Source organism: Callorhinus ursinus, unplaced genomic scaffold (assembly GCF_003265705.2).
Source record: "Callorhinus ursinus isolate GAN/ISIS: 27379988/994484 unplaced genomic scaffold, GSC_fseal_2.0 scaffold50, whole genome shotgun sequence".
NCBI lineage: Eukaryota > Metazoa > Chordata > Mammalia > Carnivora > Otariidae > Callorhinus > Callorhinus ursinus.
Window position 1 is genome coordinate 3,643,231 of NW_027397112.1, and position 22,961 is coordinate 3,666,191.

Sequence of the window (22,961 nt, forward strand, 5' to 3'; positions counted from 1 at the left end):
GAAAGAAAGAAAGAAAGAAAGAAAGAAAGAAAGAAAGAAAGAAAGAAGAAAGAAAGAAAGAAAAAGAAAGAAAGAAGAAAGAAAGAAAGAAAAAGAAAGAAAGAAAGAAGAAAGAAGAAAGAAAGAAGAAAGAAAAAGAAAGGAAGGAAGGAAGGAAAAACCACACACACAAAAAAAACCTAAAACAGCATTGTCATATTACTGTCTGACAAAAAAATAATTCATGGCAAAAGAGAGGATTACTTTATTTGATAAAGTGACAATCCTCCAATAAGATTGAACAGTCTTTAACATGAATGCACCTAACAATTTTATCACTGAGACATACAGGAAGCAAGTGCTGTTAGAAATACAAGTAGTGGGGCACCTGGGTGGCTCAGTCCGTTCAGCCGCCAACTCTTGGTTTCAGCTCAGGTGGTGATCTCATGGTCCTGAGAGCAAGCCCCAGGTTGGGTTCAGTACTCAGCAGGTGAGCCTACTTGAAGATTCTCTCCCTCTGCTCCTCCCCCAGCTTGTGAGTGCATGCAATCTCTCTCAAATAAATAAATCTTAAAAAAAAAATTACAACGAGAAATAGACTATTTCATCATCATTATAGAGACTTAAACACACTTATCTCAGTAGTCAAGAGATCACACAGATGAACATATTTAAAGGTATGGAATATTTGAATTATATAATACCTGAATTATAGAATGATATAATTAACAGGCATATAAATGCATAGAATGTGTACCTAACAAAGTACAGATATACTTTGATTTCAAATAGTCATGGCATATTTACAAAAATTGATCATCGTGTTTGAAAGAAAATAATTTATTACATGTTTTCTGATTATGGTCGATAAAATTAGAAATTAAAAACAAAAGGAAAGAGATAGCTTCCTTCCACAAGAATAAACCAATACAAAAAATAAATATCCAACTGGATATTTTAAAAATTCTTTTTGATAATCTTTGAGTTATTGCAAACTACTTAGAAATTTTTAAAAACATGAGAATGCTATATATCCAAAAGCCTATGGGTTTTGGCAAAAGTGGCACCCAGATGATATTTTATAAATTAATGCATGTATTATAAAACAAAGAAAAAAGAGAATGGGAAAAATGAACCATGTGTTCAACTCAATAATCTTGCATAAGACCTAAAACAATGATATCTTTTCACTGGAAAGTTGTGGAAATTGTAAATAAATTATAAAGCAAAAAGTGAGAATCACCCACAATCCCACTGTTATTACTGTTTCCTTTCTTGTAACTATAAGACATAAACAATAACTCAGGCTAAATGATCTGAATTATGGGATGTTTGCGCCGTTTCTAGGTTGGATTTCCCCTTTGATCTTACCAATATCACAAGAGAGACTCCTTAAAAGTGAGGACTCTGGGAGTAAATGGAGTAAGTGGAGTGTGCATTCAGTTTTATTCCTGCATATGCAGGTGGGTGCTTGTGGGTGTGCGCGCGCATGGTAGCATGCGGATGATGGGCAAAATGAGCTCCCTCCTAACTCCTTGTCAGGAATACTGCTTTCCTTTTTTAAAAGAATTTGTCAAAGGAAAAATAAATGGTTCATTTTAGCAGATTTTCCAGAAAGATTTCAGTGACATGAAAATGTAGTGATTTGGCTTGCAAAATGATTTGATAAAGGCACTGAGAGAAAAAAAGTCTGTAAGGAAGTGAGAGAGAAAAAATCCTTTGGAATGCAATGAGGGGAAATCGCTTTAGACGCGGAGATGGCAGAGAGGAGCCTTCCTTATACAACCAACACAGGCCACTCTAGTTTGGCTCAAGTTCCAGGAAGAGCCAGCCCCTTGCACCTGGGAAGCAGTTGTTCTGTTTTTGGCCAGTGAAGCCATTTTGTTCAGCAGAAGGCAGCACCTAATACGTTTCTTGTTTGGGCATTGACCCTACTAGGAGGTATGCCAAGAGACTACACTCTTCTCTCAGAAAGAACGAGAATAAGAAACAACTAGCATGTCTTAACAAGCTGTGAAATCCTATTCTTCTGGCCCCTGAATAGAGTCCAATGCCCCAAGATAAAGGAAATCCACTCTGTAATCTGATAGGTTTGTTACTGAGCGTTTTGCCAAGAACAACGCCTTTCCTTCACGTAGTGCCAGGGTCCAGGTGCATAAACTCCAACCCTATAAACTCCAGTACAAAACAAAACGAAACAAAACAAACAAACAACAACAAAAAAAACAACCACCTTGGCATTTAGTACGTATAATACAACATGACAGGTAATGCCACGGATTTTCTTGGCAAGGGTGGAGAAGAGTAGGCTTACATCTCTCTCTCTTTTTTTTTTTTTAAGATTTTATTTATTTATTTGACAGAGAGAGACACAGCGCGAGAGGGAACACAAGCAGGGGGAGTGGGAGAGGGAGAAGCAGGCTTCCCATGGAGTAGGGAGCCTGATGCGGGGCTCGATCCCAGGACCCTGCGATCATGACCTGAGCCGAAGGCAGACGCTTAACGACTGAGCCACCCAGGCGCCCCTAAGCTTGCACAGACACCATATTGGAGGTCTTTTGGCTTGATTGCTAAGGTCAGAGCACAAATATAGAAATCTAAACTTAGTTTACTATGATTATTGTTCTCATTCCCCCTCACCCAACTGCAAGCTCTTTGAAAAGAGTACTTTTGAATCTCCAACATACACCACAGATCTGGGTGCTAGATGCTTGGTGAATGTTTCCAAATGAGAAAGGGCAATTTTCTTTTTCTTTTCTTTTTTTCTTCCTCTTTTTTTTTGGGGGGGGGAGGGGGAGAGGGAGGGGAGATGGACCAATGCTTTGAATTTGGAGTAAAGATGATATATATTAGGAAATCAAAAAACTGCTACTACAAATATAAAACTAACACATACAGTACTTTCAATCATAAAGCACTCTTACAAAAAAGATCTCCTTTCAAATCTCACAAAATTCTGTTTTTGTTCTTATTTTCCAATGAGCAAACCAAGGGTCAAAAGTCAAAAGTAACTGGACTCTAAAATCTAGAATTCCCAGACCTTTATACCCAGAGGTAGGTAATAACCACTCAGAGGTTCCTTAAAACACAGCTTTAAATATATGCTTGGCTCTGAGTTCAGATGGACTGTTTCTGGTTTTTAGTTGCTGTTGTTGGTGTTGGTTTGGTTTTGTTTTTGTTTTCCTCACATTGACCCACAACTAGAATTCAATTCCTCTTTGAGTCTTTCCAAAATGATTTTAAAATCCATTATTAAGCAATGTGGGGCTTTGCAGAAAATTTCATATGGGAACTTGAGTAGGGGTTTTCAGCACAGGAAAAAAAAAATCTAACTCATCTTGTAGGTCCTATCTTTATGAGGACTTTTTCCTCTTCCCCTCTCCCTTCTCTCAGCCAGACTTGACTCTTTTTGCCTCCTAAAACCCAGGAAGATGCTAAGCAAAACAAATGACCATGTGATTAGGAAGACCCTCCTGGTTAGGTAAGGGCAACTTTGTAACTGTGCAGATTTCTTTTTATCTTATATAATAACTAAGATGGACAGAGTAATAACCTCCTCTGAGTAGCTGTTACATACCTCTAGGTACAAAGGTCTGAGAATCCCAGGTTCGTTAAAGTAAACATTTTCAACCTTAGACTCACAAGCAGTTTCTTGAGCTCCATATTTTTTGCAAGCATGTAGCTGGTTTCAGCAGATACTTAAGCAACATAGTTAACTTGGTTTTACAAATGGCACCAGATCAACCAACCAGTTTTTACCTGCAGGCTGTCATCTCTCCAAAATGGGGACATTCTTTCATGTTTTATTCATAAAAAGGACTTACTTGCCTTGCAGAGAACCTCAGGGTAGGGCCCACACACTATGTAAAATGGTGAGAGGGTGTACCTAATCCTCCAAACCAAGAAAATGTATTCACAGGCATATACACAGACCACACATAAGGTCGTATTCTTGCTTCTTGGGCATACCTTGTACCTTTGCATTTGTCCTTTTTAAGTAAATTCCATATTGCACACCAATTCATGCAAATCACTAGCAGGAAATAGCAACCTGAACACTTTTCAAATCAGGCCAGCAGGTAGGTTCGGGATTACCTTGTTTCCAGAACAGGAGAATAGGGAGAAGGTAACTTTCTCTTCCAGCAAATTTAATCCATCAGCCCATCAGAAAGGGTAAAGAACAGGGGCTGCCTCTGTCATCCTGACCCTTTCTCCTAGGTGAATATTGCAGTAGGACTACTGGTGAGGGATGTGTGTCTCCCTCCTCCACCTCGTCATTGTGAAACGAGCTGTGCATTGCAAGTAGCAACAGGATTGAAAAAAAGGGAAGAAGAAGAAGAAGAGGAGGAAGAAGAAGAAGAAAAAAAAAAGAGTTTTGTTAACTAGCTTCTCCACTAATTGCTTTTTGGCATTCTCCTGTCCACTTCTTTTTATTAACCGACACAATGATCATAAACCTATAGAATGTTTTAGATCAGTGAATGCCTGAAGGCAGAGCAATTTCAGTAAGCCCTGGTGAGTCCAGGTGGTCTAATAGGAACGAACAGACCCTAGAAATGGACCCTCTTTTGAAAGACTTCACATCCAGACGTTGAGTGTGAGCTGGGAAAAGGTAGAAATTCGGAAGACGGCCTCATCCCCTTATCTTTGCAAATTTGGGCTCACTTCTATTAAACCTTAAATGAAGACTCCCATTTGAATAGTTCAAATGTCTCGAAACAGAAGGGAGGAGCGATCTGCAGACTGAGGCCAAAGTACATACTGTATCTATAATCGAACACAGCTTTTTAAATAATTACATCCTTGTGCACTTTTTATTTTTGGTTCTTGAATAAAGTCGCTCAGATGAAATTAAAGAGGATGCAGGAGAAGGTGCTTCGATGCTTCTTGCAGTTGCTATGGCAACTCTGGGGCATCTTATTCAGCTACCTCATTGACTGAATGTGTCCAAGCAATGCAGGCTGCAACTTTTGGCTGCTCCTGGAAAAGGCAAGGAGGAGTGCTGTTGATCTTATGGCCACCCAAAGAGCTTCTGACAGAACTGAAGAACATCTCTGAATGATTGATTCGACTTTCCCTCGTTTTTGCATGAATGGGCAGCCATCTGAGAGCACCTTTACCAAGAGTATTTTGTTAGGGATGTGTACGCATTTGCCTTTGACACTTCACTATTGGTAAATAATCTGTTGTTATGGGTCTGTGTCTAAACCCCTAATGCAGCAATTTATATATTTTAAAAGAAACTCTCATATATCCTATTTAGTGGAACCCTCTGCAGGGTCAAAGAAGAAATTGCTTAACTAGGACTTTAGATGTGGAAGTATATTAGCAAAAAATTTGAAAAGCAAAAGCCAAATAAAACTGTACAGTGTGAGATTTGGTTCATTTGTTTGTTAACCAGGAGTGAATCCAGACACTTGCCCAAGGGATGTCTTTCTGTCCATGTGTCAGGATGGGGGAGGTGCTAAGGCAAATGATTCCACAGACCTAATCTCAGCAGAGACGGGTCAGAATAATCATTCAGCACGAAGTGAAAGAACAGCATCTTTGGGAGCAAAGTTTTTACAAAACCAACTTAAGCAATTCCCAATAAGGTGTTGCAAAAGTATTTGGCTCCATGGCAACATCCCTGAAAAAAAATATTTAATGAAGTGAGGATTCCTTCCTATGGAGGGCAACAATTCTATCTTTGTGTAGTGGCTAATGTACTGTAAATACTCAACTGGTAGCTATTGTTTTTATACGTAAATTTCTTACATCTAAAACTCAACTGCTTTTCTATGAATATCCAAATATTTTTATATCCATTCAAAAGGAATGAAAATGAATATCCATCTGAACTGCTCATTTTCTAAACTAGGATCTAAGGAAGACCAAGTCCACATAGAAAACTGAATAACCTGCACCATATCATAATTCCTCAACAAATATTTGGTCAAGTTGAATAGGATTTTCTAGAAGCCAAAGCCCTTAACAGCCTCAACCTCTCAGCATATAATCTGAAACCTGAAAAAAAAAAAATCTCTGGTAATGAGTGCAGTCACCATGAAATCCCTCCGTTCAAGCCAGACTTTTGTGTCTCATCTGCGCCTTTCCTGATTTGCCTGGCATTCTGATGTTTGTCATATATTCCTTAGAATGGATTATCTTATTTCCTGGGCACAGCAGATGGGAAGAAAGACCTAAATGATGCTAGGGGACTCTGGTGATGGACGAAAGAGCAGCTGATGATTTCGTGGACAAAATTTACAAGCACCAGGCAAAGCAGCACCTATTAGCTTGTGTTGCACAAGGAAACATTAAATAATACGTATCATTTTTTTAAATAAGCAGAGAATTGTATAATATTTTAGAAAACTGTCCCTCCAAAACAATTGATGCCCTTGAGGCAACAACTTTCAGTTATTTGGAGAAAGCCACTTAGAGGTAATTATTCATCATTATTATTCTTATGAGTTAATAACACCCCTGTGTCAGATTTTAAACTCCTCCCCTTCCACGTTCTTCTTAACCATCTCTCTCCTTTCCTTCCCCGACACTCCACTCCTCTGGCTTCCAACCTAGGGGACTGACTCATCCCCGTTTGCCCAGAACGTTCCCAGTTTTAGCACTGTGAGCCCTGCATCTGGGGAAACCCCTCTCTCCCAGGCAAACCAGGACAGGTGGTCACCCTATTCTAGAAAAGGTCAGTGTGATAGTATTGTGCTGGTGTCTTGCAGGTATTACCTTGTAATTATGCAATTTTTTAAAGTCACGATAACAATCCTCATGTAGTGGCTCAAATCATCAGGTCACTAGAGCCCTTGACCTGAACTATTTTGAAAAAAAAAAAAAAGGAAAAGGCTCTGGGTTCTTGAAATATGCTGATCGCGGACTTGGTTCTTTACTTCCCTTAAAGTGGGTAGAGCTAGCCTTCCTTTATTTATGCATTTATTTAAATTGGGGAAGGGAATCTGATTGACTTAATCTGTTCTGCCGGCTCTAAGATGGAAATTTCTGGAGGGGAATTTGTTTTCTTCTTTGCAAGTGTGATCTGGGCTTCTACTGCTTCAGAAGGCCAGTATTTGGAGGTTTTTGTTTGACTGTCACTGAAGAAAGAAGCCTAAGCAGAAGGTCTCTGAAATCCCACCTCTGCCTTTTGTTTTTGCATGTGTATTTAATAACAAAATTTTAAAAAGTAGAGGTGAGGCCCATATCGCATTCAATTCACTGTCTGGAGGTACCATCATATATCTTGCTCAGTGGGCTCAGTCACCAAGAAGCTCATGGTACACCTTTGGCTCCCTACAGTGGGAAGAGAGCAGAAGTGTCTGATGGGGTAGGGTGCCTGGAACTTGCTTAGTAACAGGGCTTTGTGGTTTCGCCCGGAGTCAGGACTAAGCAATTCCTAGTTAATTGAAATTAATCTGAAGTTTGAAATTTACCCAAATCCCACAACCAGTGCTTAAATTTGTCCTTAGTCTACCCTTTGTGAGCTGCTCACTCTCTCCAAGAACTGGATGAGAAATGGAGGAGCAGGTTTTGAAGAAGGTGAGAATCCTGGGCTCATGTGTCCCATGTGGAGAACCAGAATGCATTTTTATCACCTAGAAAAATAAAAACTAAGAAGCAGAAAGGCTTTGGGGTAAATGGCGAAAATTTTAACCAAGAATGCCTCCAAATGGAAAGCACAAAGGACTGATAAAAAGTACAGCCAGGTGCTAAATGGCCTCAGTTTAAATCTCAGCTCTCCTACCTACTTGCTATGTGTGCTTGCACAAGGCACTCGACCTCTCTGGTCCTGGTTCCTCATTTCTTAAATGAGGATAATAGCACTGCCTACTCCATAGAGTTGCTGTTAAGATTAAAGTACTTAATACTTACAAAGAATCTAGAACCATGCTTGAAACACAGTAAGTGCCACACGAATATTTGTTAAAGAAAAAATATTAAGGAGCAACCCATATTTCAGAATGCAGATTTTCTCGAGATTTCCAATCATGAAACAACAGCGAAGTTATTCCAAATCTGCTAGAAAAAGTCGCATTTTCTCTGAGACTGCATAGCCCTGGTAACTTTGTGTCCTCAAACAATATATAGTTTAGTGGATTAAACTAACTGTGGAGGCATATAAAACCTGGAACTCGAATTTTATTAGCTTTACACCCAGCCTCAGTTTCCTCTGTACCAGGGGTTGGTAAATTATAGGCCATGCGCCCAATCTGGCCCGTCACCTGTAGTTATAAGTAAAGTTTTATTGAAACACAGTCATATCATTTGTTTTCCTATTATCAGTGTTGCACTCCAAGGGCAGAGTGGAGACAGACCCTCTGTTTTGCAGAGCCAAAAATTTTTACCTTCCGGCCCTTTACAGAACACTTTCATCAACTCCTGATTTACAATACAAGAAGAATACTATCCTAATCTGGGAGTGGGGAAGGACGGTTGAGATAACATATAAGGCAGAACCCTATACATAGTTTAGGCTCCATAAAGGATAACTACCATCATTTAAACAGAGACTTTAAATCTAAAGCTTATAATATGTTTCGTCAGTGTTGTTTGCTTGCTTGTTTGCTACCCTCTCTCTACCTCCCCTGTTCCGTCCAAAAACAAAATATGAGCTTGACTTCCTCTAACTTGGATTAAGTTAATCTGCCACCGCACCACACCTCCCTGTTGAGGCCATTTCTATGGCTCTATTCATCCCAACTATCAGCCTTTCTGTCCTGTGCTTTGGGAACATTGGCTTCGTATCCCAGCGAGGCTAACAGTAACCATACAGGAGGCCCGCAAATTCTTGCACGGATTTGTCTTCAATTTTTTGATTTTTTATTTAGAAATAATAAAATAAGACATAATATATAAAAATATGTACAATCCATGGTTTGTGCAGTACAATAGGAAGACTTTCGGATACAAAAAGACGGCAAACGGGAAAATAATAACTATCACGATTGTCAAAGGTCGGGACTGTTCAACTTGCCAGAGCCCAGAGGTGAAACCCAACGTAACTAGAAAAGAGGTTCTCGTCGGGAGTGGAGAGGGGACTACGCAACACTTAATTTTTCGCCTTAACATCATTAGACACAGAGTGAAAAAGAACTCACCCTGCTTCTCAGAACAAACTTTTTGCCTTTACTGAGCGGCTTATTATAAAACGGGAGCTGACATTTGTCATTTGCATGGGTAATATGATTTGGGGGATAGACCTCATCAAACAGACGGTCAAGGTTTGGGATGGGGGTTCATAGGGAAGAAAAGAAGTGAAGAGAAGAAATAATGCATGAATAGTTTTTTTGTGTTTTTTTTTTTTTTAAAAAGGTAAAACAGACTTTCTCCAGCAATTTGGAAATGGCTACAGTGCTGTCTATACTGACATTCTTACAATGTCTGATTCAAGTATACTCTTAGAGGGATAGAAAACTATTCCATTCTCAATAGTCAAAATAGAATTCACTTTGTCTATCTTTTATTTAAAAATAGGATAACCAGCAATCTATGCCTCCTCCCAAAAATATAATGCCCATCCAGATACGAGCAAATATTCTTTAAAAGGGAGTAATTCCTAAGTAAATTCAACGGGGGTTTTGCTTGCAATAGAGAAGGAACACGTAACTGGGAAGAGACCCCAGATACTCACGGTGAGTCTCCTCTGACTTCATTCTAATGACATATGTGCACTAATTAAGGAGACCCAGTCAATAAGGACAAATGTTTTGAAGGTAAAATGCAACAAAAAAATGTTGTGCATTACCTGTGTCTTGGCTCTTGACAAAAAAAAAAGAAAAGAAAAGAAAAGAAAAATCGCCATTTAAAGCTTGTAATTGTTAAAATACTACTAACTAGGAAAAGCTTTCAAAGGAACAGTCCATGCTGAAATAAATAACAGAACATAGCAATACGAACCTTATAAGGCTGGTAAATATTTGCTAAAACCATGCTAACCGGTAGCATAGAGGTACTAGCTCTCCAAAATTGCTGCACTGAAATTATACTTTCTATGGCATTTTTTTTCCCTTTACAGACTTCTATTTACATTTGGCTTTAAATATGAAAATATCTGATAAACTTTATAAAATGTACACTTTAAAAACATAGCTTCTGCAAAATTTTCTTGGAAAAAAACAAAACAAAACAAAAACAAACCTGTGCACCAGAAATTTTAGATTTTTTTTTTTGTTTTTCAGAAAGAAGTTGAAAGATTTCCCTCCCTCGTTCTTGCCCCCAGACCCACCCTCTTTCAACTGTCTCAAGTCCTTTTAAGTGGCAACACTGTGTATTTGGGAGGAGCCCTCTTAGTGGTCGCTCTGTGCTCCACTGCATCTTCATTTAGTTTACATATCACTGAATACTCTTTGGTTTGATTATTTTCCTTTGCAAAATATCGAAATAGCAGCAGCTGAAGCCCTCAGTAACCTCTCGCCCTTAATAGCCGAATTGTTCCCTCGTCTGTCAATCCCAATTCGTCCAGCTCTCTAAACAACTTCCCAAACCTGCCTTTCAATTTGGATTTAAAATAGCATCCCTTTGCTTGACATCTCTGTCTTGGTTTCCATGAAAAGAACACCACAGTTTTCAAACCCGGCAGCTTTGAAGGCTGAGAAGAGCAGAAACTGTCATATTATTGCAGGCACGGCATTCAGAGATGGCTGTTCAAGACCCAGAGACCATCACACACATCAATTTACAAAATACAGGATTCCGGAACAAGCTGTTTTTTTAATGGCATACAGGGATATAATACCATAAGAGAGTTGATTTTGAGACTCCAATGAAAAAGAAAAGTCAGCAACCCCCAGAATTCACACATAAGGAACTTTAAACCAAAAAAGAGTTCCAGGATTGAGTTAGAGCAGGGAGAAAGAAAAAAAAAAAAATGTTTCGATCAAGTCAGGCAGCCAGGCAGGAGAGACTTCTGGAAAACAATGTGTCCTTAGTAACCTGCACTAGGGCTCCACAGGCGAGAAGGATCAGCTCAGATCCAGTCTCAAATGTGCATACATAAAGGAGAAATAACCCTTTGGATCACTATCTCCTACTTGTGGCTGTGTTATATTTTGTATGGCTCTTGTTGGCCCCAAAATACTGCGGCATTTCCATTCCTACCCTCTACCATTAAAATAAAGTCACTTCCCTCTCCCTCACGAATACTTGAGCTGATGTTCTACATCAAAGTGGCCGGTCCACACCTTGCCGGCTCCCCCTTTGGCATCTGCAGCCTTCCAGACACTGTAGGATTCGCTCCAGACAGACTGATGGGAAGAACCAGCCTAGAGGCTAGGCGTGGCATCTTCTCGAAAGCCAAGTCAAGTTGGAAATGTCCTGACCGTTGGGGCAATGCATTCAGCCACAAGAGTTTAAACCTATCTATCATGTTGGGTGGCTCAGTTTTTGAGGATGCCAACTAACTCCAAACCTAGGTCTTATCTTAATGGAATAAATTTTGGAATGTGCGAACAGGGGAAATCCAGACAAATCTAAGAGCACATCACCATCTCTCACCTTATGCGTTGGCCTGGCCAGCCCTACCAAGCAGGAAAGAAAAGATATTTTGATTGTGTATGTGTGAATTTTACTTCACCTTTCTTCTTCCCCTAACAAACACAAGTTGCATGAAAGAGCAAAATCGAAAAAGCACGGACACTTACTAGACTTTGTGTGTATGATGTTCTATTTTCTGAGTAAGGTGAAAAAGGAGAGGGCAGTTCGAGGTCTTGCTGAGGTTCAAAGTTATTGTTTCTTGATTTCAAGGCAGCCGTGGAGCTTTCTATCCTTTTTAGTCTAAGCTCCACTGTGCAAAAATGTGCATTATCTTTGGTATTTATTTTAGGTAGTCTAACTTAAAATTTGAGATAACCCATTAACATCATGGAAGGAAAACAAAACAAAACAAAACAAAACCCATAGGCTACCATTTGGCTAGTGTTACATAATGCCCTTATGTAACCAGAGAAAGAGAGAGAGAGAGAGAGAGAGAGAAAATCAATTCTAGCAAATTACTGGCCTCAAAAAAATCAGGCTCTCGTTTTGGCAGCTTAATAGCCAAATACTTGCCACTTTGAAGCACATATCATGAGCTTTCAACAAAGTTCAACACTGACTTTTAAATTACACGAAAGAAAAACTACACGGCAACAAAAATACACTTTGTGTTCATGTAGTTAGCAGCTTTTCAAAAATTAAGGCAGAGTCTTGCCTTTGTTATGCCATTAAAAACATTCTTGTTCCCTAAAGAGAAGCATTCTGGATTAGTCAAATACCCAACCAAGGCTTGCCTGCAAGTTCAAGTTTTGTAAAAAACACAAAACAAAACATAAAAACCCCATAACTTATTCTACAACATGTATGTGCCATTGGGTCGCGGGGGAGGGGGGCGGGGGGAGGCATGGTGAGTGCTTTACGTTCATCTCCGAGCTTACAGTCTTTCTTTGAAACCATTGTGCTAGTCTCAGTCCTTTGTGGCCACTTGCCTTGACCCACCTCTTCACCGGTACCGTCGTCTGAATAACTGTTTGGGGCCTTTGACCAACAGACTGTTATTTTAAAGTAAAATATTCCAGAGAAAGAAGCAGTCATATCTCCGACTCTCGCCGTAAGGGCCTGGGCTCTAGAGGGACACTTGCCTGATTGTGAAGGTCTATGTCAGGGGGTGTGTCCGTACTGGTGCTTTCTGGAACCCCATTGTCACTGTCATCTTCCTCTTTGCTCGTGAGGGCGACTTCATTTTCGTAGCAAAATGAATTAGCGTTTGAGAGGATATATTTCTTTTCTGCTAAGTCCCTGGCACTACAGAGGGGAGTGTTGGGCACTTCATAAGTCTTGTGGAACCTGGAATAGTCCACTTTGTAATAGTGCTTCTCCTCGAAGAGTACAGGCTCGTAGCGGTGGCCCCAGAGGATTTCGTTTGCCAGATAGGAGCTACGGCACTGTGTTGTCATGGCCGTAGCTTCCACCATGCCCTCCAGAATCACCACAATTTCAAAGTCTGCGTTGTCAATGTCCTGTTTACTCAAATCATATAAAGGACTGTCTTCATCTATTTCATGGACTATCGTGATCGGGGACACCAGAAATATGCGGTCAATTCCACTGTCAAACCCAACATTGATATCTATTTGATCCAGGGGGATGTACTCCCCTTCGGAAGTAATTCTGGATTTGAGCAGCTGGGCTCTCACGTGAGCTTCCACCAAGTGGCTTTTCCGAAGATTGCCCACCCGCCACATCAAACACAGCTTGCCGTCTCTCATGGCAATCACAGCGTTGTGACTGAAGACCAGGGTCTCGTTTCTCTTCTTTGGCTTTGCCATCTTTGCCATAACGGCGCCGATGATAAAGGCGTCGATGATGCAGCCCACGATGGACTGGAACACCACCATGAAGACCGCAATCGGGCACTCATCTGTGACACACCTGAAGCCGTAGCCTATGGTCGTCTGGGTCTCAATGGAGAAAAGGAAGGCAGCCGTGAAGCTGTTGACCTCAGACACGCAGGCTTTGCTCTCTCTTGACGCATCCAGATCCCCATGGAGCAGAGCTATCAACCAAAACACACAGCCAAAGAACAGCCACGAGAGAACAAAAGCCAGGCAGAAGATAACCAGCATCCACCGCCAGCGAATGTCCACGCACGTGGTAAAAATGTCTGCAAGGTACCGTTGTCCCTTCTCCCCCACATTGATGAACTGAACGTTGCAGTGGCCGTCTTTCTTCACAAAGCGGTTCCTGCACTGCTGTCGAGTGTGGACTTTACTCTTCCCGTTCCCAAAGCCATTTGCAACCGCCATGGTGGCCAACTTCATCCCGTCTTCTTCTGAAGAGACAATGCTATAGCGGTTGGTTCGCACACTGCCCATCGCTTCTGCCGTGGACTCCAGTGCTTCTGCTTTGGAAAACAGTCTGAGTTTTTGCAAAACCCTTTGGAGAAACAGTTTTGAATGTTCAGTGAGGACGCATACAAAAAAGAATAAGGAGAGAGTGGGGGTTTCCAGGAGCCTCTCGAGGTTCTACCAAGGTCTGTCTACGGACATGCAGAGCTACCTCAGTAACTCAGCTGACATCCAGAGTACATGTCCTGAAAACAACAACAACAACAAAAAAGACATTATTCATTAGAAAAGAAGTCATTATTAATCGATTCTACTCTCTAAGGTATAACATTTCCTAGCAAGGCACAGCCAGATACAGATAAATATACTCTGCAGTAAATTATAAGGTATTTAATTTCCTTGTACCCTAAAAATATTTTTACTGTACTTAAAAAGCATAAAGTCATTAAGCATAGGAGAGTTCATTGTTTGGGACAGTCTTTCAATCAAAATTTCAGGTTCTTTCCCCCCTATTTTTTTCAGCAATCTAGGAGATTCTGTTTTTACAGATAAACCTCTCTCATTCTCTCTCTGGCCTTCTCTACTTGCTAGGGTCCCAAGTTATTAAGCAGAAGAAAGACTTGCTAAGTCCAAGGTTTGTCACGAGGCTTTGAGAACTCAGACATGTCTAGAGAACAGTTTGCATCAAGGCAGAATATTAATATAAATTGAGTCGCAGGTGCATTATGGGAGGATACCAGAGCCCTCGATGACACGGTGAAAATCAGAAGGCACAGACTATTTTGTTTAAATGATAAAAAAAAAAAACAAAAACAAAACAACAACTGAGCAGACAGCCCTTATAATGACCTGAAATCAGTCCCACTTTCTGGAAACTGTTTGGGTTTGCTTCATCACTTCATACACTGCAAGCAGCCCCTTTGCAGAAATGCCCGATAACATCTCTGTTAGTGCAAGTGATTCTGACTTGAAGGCGTAGGTTTGCTCTGGGGGATAAAGAGCGAGTCTGTTGCCTAGCAATGAGTCCTGAAATTCTCCAGAGATGGGACCGCCATGTGTAATGACAGGCTAGGAAGCAAGCACCTTTGTGCCAAAGGACCAGGTCTTTAGCGGATTGCGATAAGGCAGGAACTCATTTCATGTGGGTCCAGTTCTGTGTTTTCCCAAACAGAGACAACTTTGTAGGAGTAGGTCATAATTGTCAGTCAGCTTACTTTCACTTCGAGCCCTACTGTTTGCTCTATGTTCCCATGGAGAAGGCACTCACCTTTACCTCATGTGAACAAACAGTAGTTTTCAGTTTTCTCCTCTAGCCTCATCCTAACCTCGATAAAAACTATCTATTTACTTTAACTTCCCATCTTCACTCCAAAGAAACTATTTTTTCCTTGACTCACAGAAGTCTAAGATAAAGTCCAAAGTGTTTCCCTGTATCAAATAGAAATTAACAAAATGAATACAGCATAGAACAAAAAACCAGAAGTGATGCTCCACTCGTCCAACAACCCAATCGATCTCGTGTAGTAAAGGGGGACGATGGAAAACAGATGGAAAGGAACAGAAATTCGCTGCAGCCCTGATAATGAGGACTCCACTTTTTCTTTCTCCCCCCCAAACCACACGAGATTAAGTAGTTAACAGAACCAATTTCAGCCGAGCCACCTGCAAACAAATCAAGCAAGTCATTTATCTTGTTTCTGCGCACCCCCTTAAAGAGAGGCAAGGTGCATGGTCTTTGAAAATGCCTTGTTACTGTCTTTTCACTTCTCCCTCCTTATCCAAGTTATTATGCAAGAATGTGCCCCAACACATTTTTCCTGAGATTAGTCATCTGTGAAAATTGCAATGTGTGTTACATTTTGGCAGCTTTTGACACGTAAATGATGCCCGATTTGAAAGTGCCTTTGAATTACTTTATAAAAAGAAGTTACTGTGCCTTCCTAGTCTTCCACCTGCTTCAATGTTTTGTCTGCTTCCCCGTGAAGTTTGTACTTGGACAAAAGAAATAAGATTCCTGTTCCTCAGGGTTCTAGATCCGGGACATGGAAAGAATTTTTTTTACCAGTGATTTCAGATTATTGGGCTCATATGAAATTGCCGAGGATTTCTATGCAAAACCAGAGAGAGATAAGAATAGAACATCAGATGGAGGTGTACTCTCCGAAACAGGGGAAGGGGGTGCCTCATTTAAATAGTGCTTGTATCCTTGAGGTCTGAGTGACTTCAGAATCTTAAAAGTTGACACCAAGAAACTCCCTTTCCATAATTTAAAACAATCCTTCCATCTGAGTTACCATTAGGGACCATGAGTAGACAGTTTCAAATTTCTTCCGACATATTTCTGCACTCTTTGCAGATTAAAGCATAACAACCATATGAAATCTAAAGACCGAATTGTGACCTTCCAAATATCTTGACCCCAGGACATTAGTCTGAATTCCACAAAACACACTATACCAGCTTCCCAACCAAGAGCTCTCGGCCTTTAGAACTTTGAAAATAGCCTGTATTGAATGACTATTATTGTCTTATTTCCACTGTTAATGATAGAATTTGTTCCACATGCGGAGCATCATTTAGAAATTTTACCATTCTGCCTGGAAAGGGGGAAAAAAAAGATTCTTTTGGCAAAATGGAAGCTTTTGTCACTTCCAATAGATATGCTCCTAAACGGATTTATGTGTGTATATGTGTGCACACACGTTATGTGTATTGGGGCGCTGACTACATAGCAAAAATCTGGAACCTGCCACAGTCTGCTAGGGTAATTGTCTTAACATCTCATTATGAAGAATGCCCTCCTCACTGACCTGCCCACAGGCGAGCAGAAAACTTCCTTGCCTGCTTTTCTCTCACTAAAAATCACCGATTCATGAGCATCTGGAAAAAAACTTTCATTAGAAATAGGGTTTTTGTGCAGCTTTATTTTAGGCATATATTCAAAATAATTCTCTGAGAAACATTCGATTAAGAGGAGATGAGAACACTAAGTGATCTGACTCCTTGCTGGGTGCAATTCAGGAGAAACCACATTCGATTTGATGAACAATGTGTAAACTCCCCTCTCAGCCAAAACATTTAAGGGCCTGATATAAATTTAATAGATACAAATAATCATTTTACCCAGGCTATAACCAATGAGGTAGAAAGTATTTCTGGGAAATTGAGAGGCTACATGTGGTGCTGTTCATGTTAAGACTATTTATAGGCTGAGCCAAAATTAAGCATAAGCAATGGAAAAAAATAGTTCAGCCATTTCAACCTTAGGTAGATGTTAAAGAGAGAGAGAGAGAGAGAGCGCGCGCTATAGATAAATTCAAAGTCAAGGAGATAACACTATATAAATGAGTGAATCTAAATCATTGTTCCCATATAGGAAATATTTCCAATTTGGGTGATAAAAAACTAGAAAAACATAATTGTGAGAAATAAATGAGAATAAATGTGTCTCATAATATGGTCATGGTGTGCTGTGGATAAGAAAGTTTCTGACTATGGATAGCAAATAAGGATAGTAAAAGAAAGCGCGTTGGGCTGAGAGAGAGGTCTGCTAATGAGTGTTTAGAGTAGTTATTCCCCAGCTGACGCCATATAGACCAGCCTGAGTGTGCTCTGGGCACATGTTGCTATGTGAGCACAACTGCTAGCAAAGCAACCTCTTAGAAGCTCAGTAAACAGAAGGGAGGGGGAGGGGAAATAGGGGCAGGGCAGAGGGATAGGCATTTATCTATCTAACATCTATACTCAACAGTGCACGTAGCATCACTCAGCATTTGCAAATGCTGAGAAATATACGTACCTTGTGATTAAAAAACCTGTAACAGTCTATCTGTTCAGGTAAAGATGTGGCCCATCTTTCATGCTACCGAGAAGTCATACAAGGACTCTACAGTTACCCAGAGATTCTACACCTGGGGCATCTGAAGAGAGTAGAAATACTGTGTGTCCTTTAAAAAAAAAAAAAAAAGGCCAAATTCACAAAAGTTTAGAATAAATATTCCTACGGATACCAATAATGTTAAAGAAAGTGCCATCAAAACAGGAGGGAGAGGGGTTAAAATCAAAGTTAAATGACCTTGACCCCAACTTTGACCCCTCTCACCATCCCTGTAGTAACATCTCTTACTCCCTGAGCCTTGAGATTTTTACAGCTATTGGCAACAGGTAATATATAGCAGACGTAGGGCAGTGGTTAGTGAGAGGATATCTAACAACGTATTGATTATTAACGTGAAAAGAAAGCAAGTGGTAAAAGGCAATATGCATTCTTTGCATACCCAAAACACGTTTTCAATGCCTTGTTTCCTAACAGGTAATTCTGAGTTTATGAAAATCCCCAGGATTCACAGCCGTATCCTAGTTACCATTCCATTGGTAAGGCTCATCCAGACACAGACATTAAACTGCCCATTTCCTATCTCGATTTTTTTTTCAATTGTCATGATGAGTCTATGTTATGATGCAATCTTCTTGCAGAATCCAGTCTTTTCGACCACTGTGCTCTTTCCTGAAACCACGCTGTCTTCAACTTAGGTATTAATGCTATTATTACTAAGAATAATGCGTTGCTTAAGAGGGAGTGACATATGATGTGAAAGTTTTGCGGTCTTCGGGCTCAAATCCAACTCGGGCTCGCGCTCTCTTTCCCCAGCAAAGCAACTTTGAGACGCTCGCTCTGTTTGGAACTCGACGCTACACTTGAAGCAATGACAAAGGAAAAAAAAAAAAAAAAGACGCCAAGGATCAAGACTAGGGCTGAGTCCCAAGTCTGCCAAGATTTGAGACCAGTGCTCTAGGAGCACTCCCCACCCCCACCCTCGCCTTTTTTTTTTTTTCCTTAGAGCGAGAATCGAACACAGGCTCCCTCGCCCCTGTCTCCAAACTCAGTATCTCGCTACAGCTGGTGCACTGGAAGTTATGAGCACAAACAGATGCTGCAGAGAAATCTGTTTCTATTGCTCAACTGTTCCAAGCATGTCTCAGTATTTTTAGCTCTGGGGATGTTCTGGTGCGCACACAAACTCTATAGGCATGATCTGGGACTCCACAGCGTGGGTAAGCGCTACAGCAGCGTGACAGCTGGGGACCTCTGGAGCAGCGGGGCAGGGTAGGGTTGGGGACGGCGGCCCGAGTCCACTCCCCAGGACACACAGGCAGCGGGAGACAAGGAGGGAAGAAAACACACAGCAGCCCTTACCTGTTGCTGGCGCAGGAGCATGGGGACATGAAGTGGAAGTGGGGGGTACAGAGGCATGTAAGATCCAGTAGTTTGTAAAAAGCGAGTGAGCCAAAGCAAACCAGAATCCCCAAGACCCAGCTTGCCGGCGCCGGGGAAGGCTGCGCGCTGGCCAGGGCTCCAGTGCGCTCTGCAATATCCTGGGCTCTTTTGAGATACCGGCCCGCCTGGCTCCGCCCCCCGGCCTCGGCCGGCCAATCGCAGCGCGCCTGGCCGCACGGCCGGCCCCGGGAATCTCGGCGGGGAGGGGACGATGCTACACCCGCTGCCCGCGACGCTGCCAGGGAGGAGAACCTGCCGCCGCTTCCGCCCCCTCCGCCCAGCGAGCCGGGTCTGGGAGTCCGGCCCCGGCCGGGGAGGAGGAGGTTGAGCCCCAGCTGGGACAGCAGCAGGTGGGAAGCTCCGCGGCGGGGCTTTTGCGGCTGCCTAATTGCAGCCTGGCCTTGGGCAAAGCTTCCTCGCCCTCGCCGAGCCCCACACTTCCCTTTTCCTCTCCTCGGTGGCCGCTGTGCTGTGCGGGCTCCTAGAGGGGCCCGCGAGGTGCCAGGGCCGGGCGACACGTTTGCAGGCGGGGAGGATTGCCTTTCAGCCCAGGCGCGTCTCCCTCTTCCCTCGCTCCCCCCCGCCCCCCAGAGCTCCCCACGCCCCCATCCCCCCGAATTCGCCGCAGAGGCTGCGGTGCGCGGAGGAGCCGCGAATCCACTGGGGAAAGGGACCGGGACCGGCGCGCAGAACCCGGCTGGATTTAGATGCGCACAACTGTTGCAACTGCAGAGCAGCTGGGCTCTTTCCGCTCCGGGCTGTTCGTGAATTACTTACAAAAGCGCCTGGACTTCTCTGAAGGGTGAACGACTCGTTCCCTCTCGCTTTGTCCGCCCTCAATCTCTGTCTCCACCACCGCCCGGCACGCTCTACTGATCTAAAATCAGAGCAATTAGAGTAATGAATTCTCTGGAACAGCAACTCCTACAGACACTCAGCTCTGCCCTCGCATCAGCGCCTCCCAGCCCTCATTCCCAGCAACCAGGCAAGAGCATGTAGACCCTTTAAAAACCTGTCAACTTCAGTGTTAACCGCGTCTGGATCCTGGAACTTTGCAGATTAATCCATGTGTCCGTGTGTCGGTGTGTGTGTGTGCGTGTGTGTGTGTGTGTCAGTTGGGTAAGTGCATATACCTCTGAGTGCTGTGGTGTCATAACGAAGCTTTGCTCTTAAAGGACACAATATATTTAGGAGTCTTCCTTACAGACTTTGAAATTCCTGTGTGTGTGTGTAATGTTTATTTCCTCAAGCGAGCAAATGCGTCTTTCGTGCAGTTTATTTAAACCTCTCAACGGCCTCCCTAGAGTCGCCGAACTGCTTCGCCAATGTAGCTCGTATTCGGGGCTGCACAGACACGGTGGATTTTTGTGTGTAGGGGACGTGAAACTGACAATTCAAGGAAAGGGTCCGCGCGGGTACCCACTTCCTAGCTTTCATGCCCCCACATGGCCCCTAGGAGGTGCTGGTGAGATATGCTAGGTTTTGCAGATGCGTACTTAACCCCGCTTTAGCAAGTGTGCCGCTTTTCCTAGCGCTGAGCGAGATAGTGAAATTAAAAGTGTGCAATAAGTTGTGCATGCGATGTATCTGCTTTGATAGCCGAACGTATTGCTGTTCCATTCCACTCGCTGAGATTACACAGCCCTGCAAGCCCTGTAACCGTCTTGCCTTTTAAAACCCTGTATGCGGGGGAATAATGCCTCACACCACTGGGCGGGGGCGGGGGTGGGGGGGTCTGTCTACTTTAATATTTATTAAGTAATGTATTACGTTTAAACAGCTTGAATTAACTCTGGAAAATAGATGGATGTATAGAAACCCAGACTGTAGCCCAAAGCTAAAAACTTGGAGACAGAGGAGCTAATTCTATGTAGTCAAAGGAAGGAGGAGTAACATCTCGCTCCACCACAATAGGCTTCTTCTGAAATGTGTTTCTGCATGGATTTCTTCTAAGAAACAGGTGGGAGAGGTCCAATTAATCCCTTAAAACATATTAAGCCTAAATGGAAAGAGGAAATTAATCATTATGTGTGTTCTCTTCTTTATCATGATTCAATCTGTGCATCTGTAGATGGCTAAGAATTTCCCAACCCGTGTGAATTCAGAGAGGCAGCATTTTTATTTCCAGGTAATGAGCTCTTTTTGAAAATCAGTCACCCAGAGAGGGATGCCATTTGTCTGGAACATGGATTGAAATTGTTTTACTTTAATATTCTACTCTAAATAAACTGAGTACACCATAGGCCAAGACAGTTTCGTATAATAGAAGAATCTTTTTTTTTTTAAGATTTTATTTACTTATTTGACAGAGAGAGAGAGACAGCGAGAGAGGGAACACAAGCAGGGGGAGTGGGAGAGGGAGAAGCAGGCTTCCCTCGGGGAGCCCAATGCGGGGCTCGATCCCAGGACCCTGGGATCATGACCTGAGCGGAAGGCAGACGCTTAACCGACTGAGCCACCCAGGCGCCCCTAATAGAAGAACCTTTAAAGAAATGAACACAAAGTTATAAGATTATGGTTGGTTGTGTAAATTTAGTTATGGGAGGGGGCAAATGAATACACATATCCTAATCTTTCTTATCAACATCACTCTTACCCACCATGGGCTGATAGGCAGCAATGCTTATTTCTTGAAGTAGAAAGTTAGAGAAAAATTGATAATTGCAATAAGCAGCTTCGCAGCCTGAATCAAAGTGTTACCTTAATTATTTAGCTAAATAAGGAAAATGAAGGATTCTGTTTTATAAGTAAGTGAAATTTTGTAAATGCGTGATAGTTTTGATTAACTCCACTGCTTCATGTTACAAAGGAAAAAAATTAAATGTGCATTTTAATTAATAAGTGACTTTTCACTATGTCCCTATTAGGGAAATTCTAGTGTTCCAAAGCATTCAGTGCTTTTTGGAGTGAGGCATGATACAGATTTCTTTAGTCAAAGTGTATCTTTTTTTGGCTGAATCAGTCCTTATTTAGCAAAAATCCCCATTAATTTTGGACACCAATGCAGTTGGGTGTTGGGATCCATCTGTGGATTAAATTTTTCCAAGGAAATGACAGTTATGCTGTTACTGATTCCCTCCACAGTAACCACCTATAATATTAGAGCCAAATATTAGTCATAATCTAGATCTGCAGTCCGATTATGAATGGTTGTGTGACGCAGAAGGTGATTGTTCTACTAGCAGCACAGATCTTTCCTTTGCACTTATATAAATATCTCTAGCAATCCAATATATTTTCAGTCTTCTATTAACCATATATGCAGTCCAATTTTACAGTGATGAGAAATGGAAATCCCTGTCACTTGCATCTGCTGGGTATTGAGAACCCCTTTCTAATCTTCACAGAAATAATTAATAGCAATAGAAAATAAATGTCAGATGAACTTAAAAGTGTAGGCAGGATGAGTTTGCAATCTGCTGCAATGAGGACAAGCCATTGACTATGGTATTTTAAGGCACTGAATGTAATCTTTTTTTTTTTAAGATTTTATTTATTTGTTTGAGAGAGAGAGAATGAGAACAAGTTGGGGGGGCAGCAAAGAGAAGGAGAAGCAGGCTTCCTGCAGAGCAGGGAGCCCAATGTGGGACTTGATCCCAGGATCCAACCGACTGAGCCACCCAAGTGCCAGGCCCTGAATATAATCTTATCAATGGGAAAACAGCTTTGGCAATTTCACTTACCATACTGGTAAGATTTCATCTTCATAGTAAATTCAATAAATGTATTTGTTGAGTAAATACTTTGTACTTTAGCGATATGCTGAGTGATACGGGAGGCTTAAGAGCCCTGCGAGGAACAATTCCTTCCCTCTGAGGATTCACAGTCTCTCGTTGAGAAGACAAGCAATGCACAGGTGAAATCAAATGGCCAAATGACAGTATAATTAAGGC

The 22,961-nt window shown here is 41.9% G+C and overlaps 1 protein-coding gene across 1 annotated transcript in view; it reads right to left on the reverse strand.

Moving 5' to 3' along the window:
* Positions 1-19,167, reverse strand: part of KCNJ2 (potassium inwardly rectifying channel subfamily J member 2) — a 345,114-nt gene extending 325,947 nt beyond the window's left edge. The window contains exons 1-5 of the mRNA XM_025889973.2: positions 18,988-19,167; positions 18,068-18,482; positions 17,590-17,737; positions 12,585-14,035; positions 4,075-4,959 (exon numbers count right to left, since the gene is read on the reverse strand). Of these exons, the coding sequence (XP_025745758.1) occupies positions 4,897-4,959; positions 12,585-13,817 (1,296 nt within the window). The 5' untranslated portion in view covers positions 13,818-14,035; positions 17,590-17,737; positions 18,068-18,482; positions 18,988-19,167 and the 3' untranslated portion in view covers positions 4,075-4,896. The remainder of the gene's footprint in view (positions 1-4,074; positions 4,960-12,584; positions 14,036-17,589; positions 17,738-18,067; positions 18,483-18,987) is intronic.
* Between the last annotated feature and the right edge of the window lie 3,794 nt (positions 19,168-22,961).